We start from the raw sequence: 14,051 nt of genomic DNA, 5'->3' as shown, positions 1-14,051 counted from the left end.
AAGAAATAAATAGGGTGTGAGCCTTTGACCTGGCCCAGGAACTAAGTATTTATCATTACAAAAGACTGGCCAGGCTCCCCAGGCAATCCAATCAAGTGATCATTAAACAGGTAACCTGTCAGATGAGATAAACAAGTCACTCAGATTTCTGCTGTAGACTGCCTTTTCTGTGATGTGGGTATGATGTTTCTGGGGGGTGGTCTTAGGTAACACCCCTTCTGTGATGTATGGATGATGTATGGAGGGGTGGTCTTGAGCTCCAGGGCAGGGAATTTAAAATGTCTATATAAGGTCTTGCATGCCATTGTTCTGGGTTCCTCCTCCTTTCCTGCATGTGAGGGGAGCACCCTGTTGCAACAGATCAATAAAGATCAGGCTTACTAGCTGCTTTGCTTCTCAATATTCTCTGGTTAGCCTCTGTTATTTTCTCCTACCAATAGGGAACCTACGTAAGGACTCTATATGGGCTCTTGGATTCCCCATAAGGGGAAAAGGGCAGATTTTTTTGTTTACAACAAGAGTTCAACTATGTGCTGCATAAAGAAATGCTTATTTTTATACGTGCTGGATCTTCCAGCAAACTTACAGCAAACTCAAGGCCAGATCTTTTCTGGCATTATTAAGACATCCCCGCACCCCAACAGCTCAAATTTTGCCTTCCTGCACTTTATTGATGATTATAGATTTGACAAGCAGCGTTAAGAAAAAAGGAACATAACCAGCAGACGACCAGTACAAAGTATACAATAAAAAGATGTGCATGGTTGATATCAGCAGCTAGAGATGTTCGAGCAGAATTACTCTTATAACAATAGATTTTTTTTTAAAGGTTCAGTACATAAAATGTGTTTCCTTGCCTTGTCTTGAATTCCCATCTGCTTAGGGCCAGGATACATGATGATAACATGGTTGGGCACTTAGCCTTCCCTCAAATTGCAGCTGGTGGATTAAATGTCTGGATGTCCCATCCCATCCCCATCTGAAAGCAAACTCTCTCTCTCTGTACATGTTGGACTAGCATTCTGCACATGCTAAGCTGGCATGGAGAGAGTTATTACCCGCAAGATTGCCTTGCGCACTGGACCTCTTTGGCAGAACTGGCACTGCTACAGGTGCCACGTAATACCTGTTCCACATTTGTATGAACTCAGTCTTTTAGGACTTTGGAACTCCCTGCCTATTGATACCAGGTGAACACATTCACTGTACTCTTTTCAACACCTGCTAAAAATATTTAAGCTTTAGGCCAGCCTAACCCAGATATTTAGAAGGTTGATATGAGTTTTAATCTGCTTTTTAGCCCGTCGTTATTTTAACTTTTTGTGGGGTTGCCATATTTTAAAAAGTGAAAATCTGGACACAAAAGTTAAGTCCCTCCCCCACCCCCCCCGGCAATGTTGTTGAGATGGTTTGTTTTGTTTTGGGGTTTTTTGCCCAAAGTTCTTGAGCTTTTTTTTTGGTGAAATCACAATAAAAAGGACGTTTTCCAGCAATTTTTAAGGAAAATCAGCCAAAACGACACTGCCATACATGGTTGCCAGACGTCCGGATTTTCACAGACCTTTTGCCCATTTTCCACCCGGACCCTGCTTCCAACTGCGGTATTCCATGTATGTCTGCGAAAGTCCGGGTGTATGGCAACCCTACTTTTGTAGGTCTTAAATTATTGTTATTAATGTTTCTAATTGGTAATTTTTTGCTTTTATCTTTTTTTTTGTGAACCGCTTTGAGGTTGTTGCTCTTTTTACGATCAAGCTGAGTACAAATTTTGTGAAATAAAATAATTATGAAATACCATGACAGAAGTGTGTGCAGACAGGACAAGATGCACTCCAGCTTCTATCTGTAGCCTGAGCCCAGATGGGTCCAGCTAGCTCAGCATGTTCTCCACCATCTGATTCCTCATGATTTCAGGCATGAGCCTTTCACCTTGGAGATACCAGGGCTTGAACTTGGGACTTTCTGCATAGGCTCTGCCTTTGAGGAATGGCTCCCCTTCCCATGAAATGGCTTAGTCTAGCAATGCTTTAATCCATGTGTTTGTTGCATGTGGCTCTCTATTCTGATGAAGTCGTGGCAATTGACCGAGAATGGACTTTATCCCCTGAGGCCAAGACATTAGCAAAGGGGTGTTGTTTGCAGATCTATCTATCTATCTATCTATCTATCTATCTATCTATCTACCATCTGTTGTGATTTCTGCATTTCAGGGGGTTGGACTACATGAGACTTTGGGTCCCTTCTAATTCTGCGATTCTATGATCTCTACATAAAGGCTGAGGGTTCCCACAGGGCCATTTCAGAGATTTCTCTTGCACAGCATCCCTGTTGCAGGAAGTTTGACTTTCGTTGCTGGTGTGCATGTTCTGTTGGGTCTTTGGTCTTCACTTCTCTCACCCATCTCTCCTCCTCTAAGCCCAGTAGATGGGGACGCTGCTACAGAGGATGTTGATGGTGGTACCCAAGATAGAACGGTCAGCCAGTGGCACATCTGTTTCCTCCTCGTTCTCTTTGAGGGATGATGCCGGAGGCCTGGGCTGCAAAAACAGATCTCTTTGTTAATGGTAGGACCCTGAGGAACCCCATCCAATTCTATAATTGTATGTTTCTCTGAAATATAAAATTGCCCTGCAAACTTTGACACAGCCTGACCTCTTCACACAGTCCCTCCAAATCCCTCTGGGAAAGGTTCTGCATAGTTTTCTAAGTGGCTTTAAAGATGTTCCGACAATCAGCAGGTGGGTGTGGATGGATTCCCTTCAGCTCTTGGGACTTGTTCACACATCCACCTCTCCTGTGTGCCTAGAAAGCATGGGTCCAAGTGGTTTTCCCGTTGCCCCACTCCTTTCCGAGGGAAAACCTGCGATAGATCAGAACAAATGGCAACCTATGGAAAAACAGAATTGCCATTTGCTCTGATTGAGCACTAAAGAGCAGTTTTCCCAAATGGAGAAATGGGACATGAGAAAGCTCTGGTCTGTTTTCATTCTGCCTTCATGTCCTGCCTGCAAACCAGTGGCAGCCAGCCTTAAGGACAGGGATCCCCATCTAGCCACTCTCAAAAGACAACTGCTACCCCAAACAGCCCAAACAGCAAATCACAATGTCCTTGGATTACTGCAGGCCGGGGTGTTATGTGTCCCGGGACTGGGTTTGTGGTTGTTTTGGAAGATGCTGGGACATCCACCCGCACTGTGTGAAGTGGTACAGTCCAGAAGCATTCTTCCCACATGATTTGCTCTTTCCATGCTTTGGAAACTCTGAATGTAGAGTTGAATTATTCTAACCTGGATGTTCTGGAACACCTTGACAGCAGCATCCAGGCTCTGGATGTTTTCCTTCTTCATTCTGGTGATGTAGCAGGACTGTCCCGGCCAAGATCTGTAGCCAATCAGGAGCTGTTCAAAGGCAAAGGCTGTCAATTTAGCTGTGGTTCCTGTATTGCAGGAAGTATTTTATCGTGGGTATACTGTGCATATTTTGGATCTCAACAAGGTATATGTGCAGGGGCAACCCCACTTTCTCAGGGCTCTACCTCATATCCCAGACCCCATGCACCCCCCCAAGCTTCTCTCCCTGTGCCTTCCTCTGTTGCATCTCCTGTTGACACACACTAGGTAAGCAAAGACTAGGGTTGACTCAAATGCCAAGGCTTTTGGTTTTCAGAGCAGAATGAGCCCTTTTTGTTAAGTTGTGGGCGAACATATCAGACAACACAGCGATTCTTCAAACAGCTCTTGTTTATTCAGAGGCCAGAACAGAACTGAACTGAAGAGCTCAGTCAGCCTATTTATATAGAGCTCCAGAACAACGTTACTGTAGCAACTTTCTAAAACTATCCAGTCACTGAACGTCACTTTCGATCCTTCATTTGCATACAAACTATCCAATCACTGAACGTCACTTTTGATCCTTCATTTGCAAAACTATCTACAGTATCCCCCTGCTGGCCCAGGGTACATAACACTTTTGACAACATAACATAACACTTTTGACAACACTGCTGGCCCAGGGTACATAACACTTTTGACAACACATTTTATTCTTCCCCCACCCACCAAATAAATAAGAACATATAAAAACATCAGAAGAGGCTGCTGGATCAGGCCAACGACCCATCTAGTCCAGCACCCTTTTCTCATGGTGGCCGACCAGATGTCCCTAATGGGAAACCCAGAAGCAGGATCTGAGCACAATAACACTCTCCCCTCCAAGCAGCTGCTATTCAGAAGAATGCAGAGCATAGTCACCAAGACTAGTAGCCCCCTCTCCTCCATGTATTTGTCTAATCCTCTTTTAAAAGCCCATCCAAGTTGGTGGCCCTCATTGCCTCTTGTGGCAGTGAGTTCCGCAGTTTAACTATGTGCTGTGTGAACCACTGCTTTCTTTTCTCTGTCCTGATGCTTCCAAGGCTGAGCTTCAGTCGATGCCCAGGAGTTCTAGTGTTAGGAGAGAAGGAGGGGAAACTTTTCTCCATTCGCTTTTTCCATGCCAGGCAAAATTTTACAAATGTCTATCATGTCAATAAGAAGCATGTGTGGCTTTGATACGATGCTTCAGACTTTTTGAAGGGAGAGGGAGGGCTTTTCTCTTGGGATTAACCTGCCCTGTCCTGCTCTCAATTCTCTTCTGGTCCTAATCCACCTTTCCACTACTGGGCTCAACTACACTTCCCCTTGTGCCATGCCTAGGCAGCATGAGTCTGAGCAGTTTTCTGCTTGATTTTCACGTTCTAGGCATGCATCACAGAGGCTTCCCCCTTGTGCTGCTCCTTTCCAAAGGAAAACCTGCGGTTGATCAGAAGAAACAGCAATCAAGAGGAAACCTGAATTTCCATTTGCGCAGAAGAGCGGTTTTCCATGGGGGAAGCAGTGACACAAGAGGAAGCATGGATAAGCCCCAAGGGCACATCCAAACCAGAAGAAATTGTGCAGCCCATCCCAATGTTGTCCCAGTCCTTTCCCACTTTAAACGCAGGGTTTTTCGTTCTGATTTGGACTTTTCAAGGATGAAAATCCCCGCAGTTAAGCAGAGGGAAGTTCGGGACATAAACTTTCATAGTCTCAAGTTAGCTTTTAAAAGGTAACGGGTAAAGGAACCCCTGACCATTAGGTCCAGTCGTGACCGACTCTGGGGTTGTGGCACTCATCTCACTTTATTGGCCAAGGGAGCTGGCGTACAGCTTCCAGGTCATGTGGCTAGCATGACTAACCCACTTCTGGCTTAAGCCACTTCAGAGCAGTGCACGGAAACGCCGTTTACCTTCCCACCGGAGTGGTACCTATTTATCTACTTGCACTTGTTGTGCTTTCGAACTGCTAGGTTGGCAGGAGCAGGGACCGAGCAACAGGAGCTCACCCCGTCACGGGGATTTGAACTGCTGACCTTCTGATCGGCAAGTCCTAGGCTCTGTGGTTTAACCCACAGCACCACCCACGTCCCATCATGTTAGCTTTTAAAGTGACACAATATTTGCTGTCCTTTGTGCTTACGGAAAGCAACTGATCTAGCCAGCCCCACCAGAACTCGCCACTGACTTGCTTCATTGTCAGGATAGATGTTATTATTTCTAAAAGGGACCTGCTAGGTGGACAAGCAAGCCTTGGGCAAAGCTGCACGACTCCTTTGGAAACTAAGAACCAGTTTCAGCAATCTTACGTTGCTGTAGTCATACACCACGGTGGCCGAAGAGTTGACCCTGCTGACGTGGAAGGTGGCCAGCCTCTCCTTCCTGCTCATGGAAAGATGCTGTGGGGAGCCCTCGCCATCCAGGCCTTGGATGGTCATTTGCAGGACCTAGACGTTGAAAAGGAGACCATGTTGAGTGATGAAGAGCGAAGGGAATGAGACGTATGAACTGGAGCATTTAACTTGGGTGCATTCAGCTTTACATGCTTTGCAAATATAAATGAATATAATATAAATATAATATAACATAAATATGAATGAATGAATAAATAAATAAATAAATAAATAAAGGAGGTGGAAAGGGGATGGGAGTCCAGGAAAAAAGACATGGGCAATCCCACCCAGTTTTGGTTTTATGCGCTCTCCCTAGAACTGCTTCTTAGCACTCAGTCGGAGCAAACAGGAATTCAGGCTTTTCCCGGATTGATGTTTGCTCCAGTTTAGAGCTAAAGTGTGGGTTTTCCCTGGGAAAGGAGTGGAGCAAGGGGAGTACTGCTTGGACCCCTGCCTAGAAAGTGTGGGTCAAGTGGAAAACCACTCAGACCCAAGCTTTCCAGGCACAATGCAAGTGGAAGAAGAGAAGAAGAAGAAGAGTTTGGATTTGATATCCCACTTTATCACTACCCTCACTACCCAAAGGAGTCTCAAGGCGACTAACATTCTCCTTTCCCTTCCTCCCCTACAACAAAAACTCTGTGAGGTGAGTGGGGCTGAGAGACTTCAGAGAAGTGTGACTAGCCCAAGGTCACCCAGCAGCTGCAGGTGGAGGAGCGGGGACGCAAACCCGATTCACCAGATTACGAGTCCACCGCTCTTAACCACTACACCACACTGGTGGAAGTGTGTACGGGCCTTGAGAGTCGCCAGTACTATGAAAACAAACAACTACCATCATTTTGGGAAGAAGACAGAGGAGTGGGAACCTTTGACCCTCCAGGTATGGTGGGACTGCTCACCCAGCAGGTCTGGGAACAAGTAGCCAAGTATGGTGGAAGTGGGAGTCCAGCAAGATCTGGAGTGCTAAAGGTTAGCCCGCTGTCTTCTCCATTGGAATTGCTTCTACTTAGGGAAACCACAGTACTCAACAAGGTTCAGTGCACAGGTGTTTATTTATTTTATTTTTTTATAAATATTTTATTAAATTTTCAAAATACATAATAAAAAGAGAAAAAAATATAACCAACCATTCAATATAACTTTTCTTATATAACTAACTGGACTTCCTCGCGTCTCCTTACCCTGCATTATTTATAATCAGAATGTCAGCAAATTATTACCTTATTTCATACCTTATTTTGTACTTTCCAAATATTATACTTCTAAATTTAAACTAATTTTTATCAATTGCTCATACCTTAAAATTAAACAAAATATTGCCTTAAATTTTGATCTTTTCTAACTTATAACTTAATTTTCTATTTTACAAAGCCTATTTGCTGGAGCTGGTATTTTCTAAATCGTGCAAATAATTAACATTCATACAGCTTATAATATTTTTGTAGATAGTCCTTATACTTCTTCCAGTCCTCTTCCATTGTTTCTTCTCCCAAGTCTCGGATTCTGCCAGTCATTTCAGCCAGTTCCATATAGTCTATCAATTGCGTCTGCCACTCTTCCAGTGTGGGCAAGTCTTGTGTCTTCCAGTACTTTGCAGTGAGTATTCTTGCTGCTGTTGTCGCATACATAAAAAAGCTTCTATCCTTCTTTAACACTTTCTGGCCGACAATGCTCAAGAGGAAAGCCTCCGGTTTCTTAACAAAGGTATATTTAAATACCTTTTTTAGTTCATTATAGATCATTTCCCAGAAGGCTTTCACTTTAGGGCATGTCCACCAGAGGTGAAAGAATGTCCCCTCAGCCTCTCTACATTTCCAACATTTATTGTCAGACAGGTGATATATTTTTGCAAGCTTGACTGGGGTCATGTACCACCTATATATCATTTTCATAATATTCTCCTTCAAAGCATTACATGCCGTGAATTTTATTCCGGTGGTCCATAACCTTTCCCAGTCCTCAAACATAATGTTATACCCTATATCCTGAGCCCATTTTATCATGGCTGATTTAACAGTCTCATCCTGTGTGTTCCATTTAAGCAGCAAGTTATACATTCTCGAAAGTACCTTAGTCTTTGGTTCCAACAGTTCTGTCTCTAATTTCGACTTATTAGAGACAGAACTGTTGGAACCAAAGACTAAGTGCACAGGTGTTTAAGCCAGTTGTCTTCAGCCTTCACAGGTGAAGGACCCACCTTTAGCCCCAACAGGCATTTGAGGAATTACTAGCTGTGGCACTTCTTGAGGTGACCCACAGCAGACCTCATTCACTTGAGGTTTTTAAGCAGAAGTTGGGTGGCCATCTGTCTTGGATGCTTTAGCTGTGATTCCTGCATCGCAGGGGGTTGGACTAGATGACCTGTGAGGTCCCATCCAACTCCACAATTCTGTGATTCATCATGCTGTACTTACTGTCTCCGTGTGCTTCTCTGTGATACGCAGCCCCATCAGCCCAAAAGCCAGAACAACCAAAACGATGACCACTACCACCACCACCACGATCAAGAGCTTCTTGCAAGGTAGTCCGGGTAGCCGGGGCGATGCTGTGTAACCCTGCAGAACCAGAAAAGATGTTCATGAGAACATTGTGGTGCATTTTGACCCAGACAGAATGATTGGACAGAGGGACATACAAGTTCTCATGGAAGGAGCAAACGTAAGCACGTAAAAAGAACCGACTGGATCAGGCCAATGGCCCATCTAGTCCAGCAAACTCTTCTCACAGTGGCCAGCCAGAGGCCCGTGGGAAAGCAGCAAGCAGGATTCTTGCAGAAGACCAACACTGTCTCCTTCCGTGGTTTCCAGTCACTGGTAGGCAGAAGCATTGCTGCCTCTGACTGTGGAGGCAGAGCCTAGCCATCATGGCAAGTAGCCATGGATAGCCTTTTCCTCTTCCATGAATTTGTCTCATCCTCTTTCAAAGCCATCCATGTTGTTTTCTGTGGTGATCACAAAGGGTCACACAGGACATTTCACCATCTATTGATCCCTGTGCCACCACTTTATTTCTCGCTGCCACCATCCAGGCCCTACTGAGCACAGTCAGGGTTAAATTGGAACATAAACTTCTGTTTATTTATTGCAGTTTAACAAGCGTGTGGTTTCATAAATGGTATCGGTCAATTACAAACATGGGGTGTCTATCCAGACCTATAACTTCCGCTACCTGCTCTCCCTCACTAAACCACCTCTCAGATATTTACTTGTCTTCCTAGCCCCTAACTGTTCCTGACTCCGCTTATTTCGATACACTAACTCAACCTACCCCCAGACTCTATCCCAATTCACTCCCACTCCAACCAACCACCCAACTCCCAATAAACTCCCCCCTTCGCCCCTCCCAGAGCTGGTTTTATAGTCCCTCTGACTCCACCCCCTGGGTTCTGATTGGGTAACCTGTTTAACTAGTTCACCTCCAGCACTCTCATATTTTACATCACAGTGGCCATCACTGCTTCCTGTGGGAGTGAGTTCCATAGTTTAATTCTGCACTGCCTCTGAACTGCACCACTTTAGATTAGAGGTAGGGGCTCATATGACAGAGTATTACTCCATACAGCAAAAATCCCTGTGCATAAAAAAACCCAGCCTGTTAGAGAAAAGGATAGACTTTGACCCTTGCAGGCTAGCTTTCTATGTGCAGGGGTTCCTGTATAGAGGAAGGTTCCTTCATGTGACACCCTGCACCATGCAGCTTAAAGTGGGGCACGCAATAAAAAAAGGTCAAATTATCTTCCAAATTTTAATTATTAATTTTACGGCTTCCCATAGTTTTTTATTTTTATTGGATTATGATTTGATATGTTAATTGGATGTCTTTTATTGGAAAATTAATAAAAACGATCTAACATGAAACTGGGGCATGCAGACACGGGTTTACCACCTTAGTAAGAGCTGAGGCACTGAGGAAATAGGAACCAAAATGTATATACTGTATAGTTAGAGGGAAGCACAGAAGGACAAAGCCATTGATGCAGCCACAACTCCTATTCATCCATCCACCCATCCATTCATAATCCAATGTGTGGGTAGTTTTAGTGTTAGGCCTGCCATCTCACAGGGCAGATTTTGGCTACCATGAATGGCAGCAGAGTGGGAGACAGGCAGCCCAGTCTGGCCCACTGAATCATATAACTGTAGAGATGGAAAGGACCCGAAGGGCCTTTGAGTCTAACCCCCAGCAGAGCAGAATCTATAGGGCAGAGTCCAGTGTGACGTTCTCCATCACAAGCCCCTTGGAGTGGAGAGCAGGGAGGAGAACATCCCAGAGGACCACCTTGCCCCAGTTCCAAATGCTATGGGCCATCCCTGGGCATCCCTCTCTCTCCAGTTCAGCCCTCCTTGCCCAGGCTGGACTCCACACCATACCCGCAGGAGCAGGAACTCAGTCCCAAGTGGAGAACGACTCACCGGGGGTGCCTCTATCATCAGGACATCCTTGCTACTTTTGCTGTTATTCTCCATCTCGTGCGACGAGTCTTCTGGCTAGCTTTCAGCTGTCCCCACTGATCCTAGTTATTTCCAGGCACGAGAGAGGAGGGCTCCGTTTATATAGGGTTCCTGGCACCAAAGCACTGAAGGTGATTTGCTGTGTGTCCTCTACCTGTTCCCACCAAGTTCTTTCAAAAGAAATAAAGTACAGCTAAGTGGCCCTTGGCATCACTTGTCAGTCAAGAGACCCTCTCTGGAGATTTGTCCACAGGCACAGAGGCCTCTTAGCCGCCTCTTGTCCTTCAGAAAGCCAGCTTGTTCTGACGCCAGGAGCGTCAAAGTGTGGCTCATTAAGGACTCTCTTTGCCTCTCCAACACTTGTGTCAGAAGGTTCTCGGGTCTTTCAAAGCAAGAACACGGAAACTTTCTTCTTTCTTTGATGGTGCGACTACATTTGGGAATACTATGTGCCGTTCTGGCCACCACACCTCAAAGAGGGTATTGTTGAGCTGGGAAAGGTTCAGAAAAGGGCAACCAAAATGATTGAGTGGGGGCAGCGACTCCCAGTGGAGGACTTGGGGCTTTCAAATTTCAGTGGTGCCCTGTGCTAGGACATAATTTGTCCATCCATCTCCTGCCCTCACCTTCTGTTCTAAGTCATTGTTGTGGTGCTCCCTGTGGTGTCCTCTGCAACTACCCTAGGAAAAAAGATTGCAGCATTTGCAACTTTTCAGTCTTCACAGAATCATAGAGTTGGAAGGGACCCAACTCTATTCAGGACAGATGTAAGAAAGTCACCCATGCAGCATGTACAGTAATTCAACTGTGGAATTTGCCCCACAGGGAGCAGTGATGTCCACCAACCAATATTGCTTTAGAAGAGCATTAAGCAAATTCATGGAGACATGGCTACTAGCCAGGATCTAATAATAATAATAATAATAATAATAATAATAATAATAATATACCTGGCCCATCTGACTGGGTTTCCCCAACCACTCTGGGCAGCTCCCAACAAAATATTTAAAACACAATAAAACATCAAACATTAAAAACTTCTCTATACAGGGCTAGCTTCAGATGTCTTCTAAAAGTCAGTTGTTTATTTCCTTGACATCTGATGGGAGGGTGTTCCACAAGGCAGGTGCCACTACCGAGAAGGCCTTCTGCCTGGTTCCCTGTAACTTCGCTTCTCGTATTGAGGGAACTGCCAGAAGGCCCTCGGAGCTGGACCTCAGTGTCCAGGCAGAATGATGGGGGTGGAGACGCTCCTTCAGGTATACAGGGTCAAGGGAGTTTAGGGCTTTAAAGGTCAGCACCAACACTGAATTCTGCTCAGAAATGTACTGGGAGCCAGTGTTATATGGTCTCTACAGTTGGAGGCAACGATGCTTCTGAATGCCAGTTGCTGGAAACCACAGGAGGTGAAAGGACTATTGTGCTTGAATCCTGCTTGTGGACACCTGGGTGGCCACCGTGAGAACAGGGTGCTGGACTTGATGGATCCTTGGTTTGATCCAGCAGGATCCTGCATGTGTTTTTGACCGTCTCTTCTTTGAGTGAAGTGCACCCAGCTACTTCCACCTGTCTTCATAGGAATGCTTTGCCCATGCTTAGCTGTGCTGTCTCAGAGCGAGGATGGTGACATCTCCAGATGGCTAACTGTGTCTCAGCTCTAAAGCGGATCCCCGGTCCAGTGCAAAGTCTGCCTCCACCATCAGCCATGAAGCAGAATCATTGGGTGTCACTAAAACCTTCAGCCTAACCTACCCAACAGGGGTCTTTGTGGGTAAAATAGGAGAAGTAGATAAAATATGATGTCCTAAGCATTGGGGGGGGGCAGGGAGGGGTTCTATCTTGCCAGAGTGGCTCATGCTCTAGTTATCTCCTGCTTGGACTACTGCAATGCTCTCTACGTGGGGCTACCTTTGAAGGTGACCTGGAAACTGCAATTAATCCAGAATGCAGCAGCTAGACTGGAGACTGGGAGTGGCCACCGAGACCACATAACACCGGTCTTGAAAGACCTACATTGGCTCCCAGTACGTTTCTGAGCACAATTCAAAGTGTTGGTGCTGACCTTTAAAGCCCTAAATGGCCTCGGTCCTGTATACCTGAAGGAGCGTCTCCACCCCCATCGTTCCGCCCGGACGTTGAGGTCCAGTGCTGAGGGCCTTCTGGTGGTTCCCTCACTGCGAGAAGCCAAGTTACAGGGAATTAGGCAGAGGGCCTTCTTGGTGGTGGCGCCTGCCCTGTGGAACGCCCTCCCACCAGATGTCAAAGAGAAGAACAACTACCAGACTTTTAGAAGACATTTGAAGGCAGCCCTGTTTAGGAAAGCTTTTAATGTTTAACAGACTACTGACTTTTAATACTTTATTGGAAGCTGCCCAGAGTGGCTGGGAAAATCCAGCCAGATGGGTGGGGTATAAATAATAAATTATTATTATTATTATTATTATTATTATTATTATTATTCCTGTTTACAGGATGAGCACCTCTCCTCTCATCTGCTGGATAGGAAGATCATAGTAGGCCCTCCCCTTCCCACATACTCATCAAAGCCCCCCTTCGCTGTTACATATATACCACACCAATGTTTTTACTACTTGCAGGTCTCTCTGGCCAAAGGGATGACTATGAAACTATTGTCTGGTCTGGACATACTGGTGAGCTCCATGCCCCATCCAACTTGAGGCCTGACGCGTGCTGAGTGTATCTGCCAAAGAGGATGCTCCAAGCGGTCACTTTTCTTCTGTGTGGGCCTGCCCCCCCCCCGGGTGGGGGGAGACCCGTGGATGTCTCGACCCTGCTCCCAGCTGCTCAGAAGGCCTCGCAAACATCAGGTCATCTTCTGCACTCACACTTTGCCCTTTGTTGTCTGGGGCAGAGCTGTGCCTGGAACGGGAGATGTTTGTGAACCTCCAGCTGCACACGGGCAGCTCGTGTGCCATCAATGAGCTGACAGCAACTTTAATGACCGGCAGGATGGAGGGGGGGATGAAAGAGATGAGCCAGCACTCAGGGTTGCTGATGGCGAGGGAGGGGGGCAGTTCAGAGAGATGCAGAGTGGATAAATATCCCTTGTGGTGTTGATGCCTGCCAAGGCTTTATTGTAGAGTGTAATCTTCAACATCTCCCTTTCCATGGAGGCGCAGATTGCAGCTATAACAAAGGCGGCATTTTTTCATCTCTGCCAAGCTAAGCAGTTGGCTCCTTACCTCTCTCGCCCTGACCTAGCCACTGTGATCCACGCGACGGTCACCTCCAGACTGGATTATTGTAACTCGCTCTACCTGGGGCTGCCCTTGAGACTAACCCAGAAACTCCAGCGGGTGCAGAATGCGGCAGTGAGACTCCTTACGGGGTCCTCGCCGCGGGATCACATTCACCCAGTGCTATACCAGCTGCACTGGCTCCCGGTGGCGTACAGGATCAGGTTTAAGGTGCTGGTTTTAACCTTTAAAGCCCTATACGGCCTAGGACCCTCGTACCTACAGGACTGCCTCTCCTGGTATGTCCCATGGAGGACCTTACGGTCTTCAAACAAAAACATCTTGGAGGTCCCGGGCCACAGGGAGGTTAGGCTGGCCTCAACCAGAGCCAGGGCTTTTTCGGCTGTGGCCCCCGATCTGGTGGAACACTCTGTCACAAGAGACTAGAGCCCTGCGGGACTTGACATCTTTCTGCAGGGCCTGCAAGACAGAGCGTTCCACCAGGCCTTTGGCTAATGCACAGCCTGACCCCCTCCTTCGGTAATTCTTCACAGAACTCTAGCTCAATGTTGCCATCAATTTGATCTGAACTGATTTTATAATGAATTGATTTTAGAATGCTGTATTATTTTACTGTTGTTAGCCGCTCTGAGCCTGG

The 14,051-nt window shown here is 46.2% G+C and overlaps 1 protein-coding gene across 2 annotated transcripts; it reads right to left on the bottom strand.

Annotated features, from left to right (window-relative positions):
• Positions 1-650: 650 nt before the first annotated feature.
• On the bottom strand, positions 651-10,334 carry SFTPC (surfactant protein C). Of its 2 annotated transcripts, none has more exons than XM_079988656.1 (5): positions 10,116-10,334; positions 8,160-8,300; positions 5,659-5,796; positions 3,288-3,398; positions 651-2,537 (listed from the first exon to the last, which is right to left on the bottom strand). In XM_079988656.1, the coding sequence occupies exons 1-5, from the start codon at positions 10,209-10,211 to the stop codon at positions 2,412-2,414; spliced, it is 612 nt and encodes a 203-aa protein (XP_079844782.1). In that variant the 5' UTR covers positions 10,212-10,334; the 3' UTR covers positions 651-2,411. The 2 variants fall into 2 exon arrangements, with proteins under 2 accessions (XP_079844782.1, XP_079844783.1); XM_079988657.1 differs by having other exon boundaries at positions 10,158-10,325.
• Positions 10,335-14,051: the final 3,717 nt, after the last annotated feature.

Source organism: Podarcis cretensis (assembly GCF_951804945.1).
Source record: "Podarcis cretensis genome assembly, chromosome: 8".
NCBI classification, from domain to species: Eukaryota; Metazoa; Chordata; class Lepidosauria; order Squamata; family Lacertidae; genus Podarcis; species Podarcis cretensis.
Note: the sequence above shows the minus strand (reverse complement) of the source record. Positions and strands in the feature narration are given on the sequence as shown.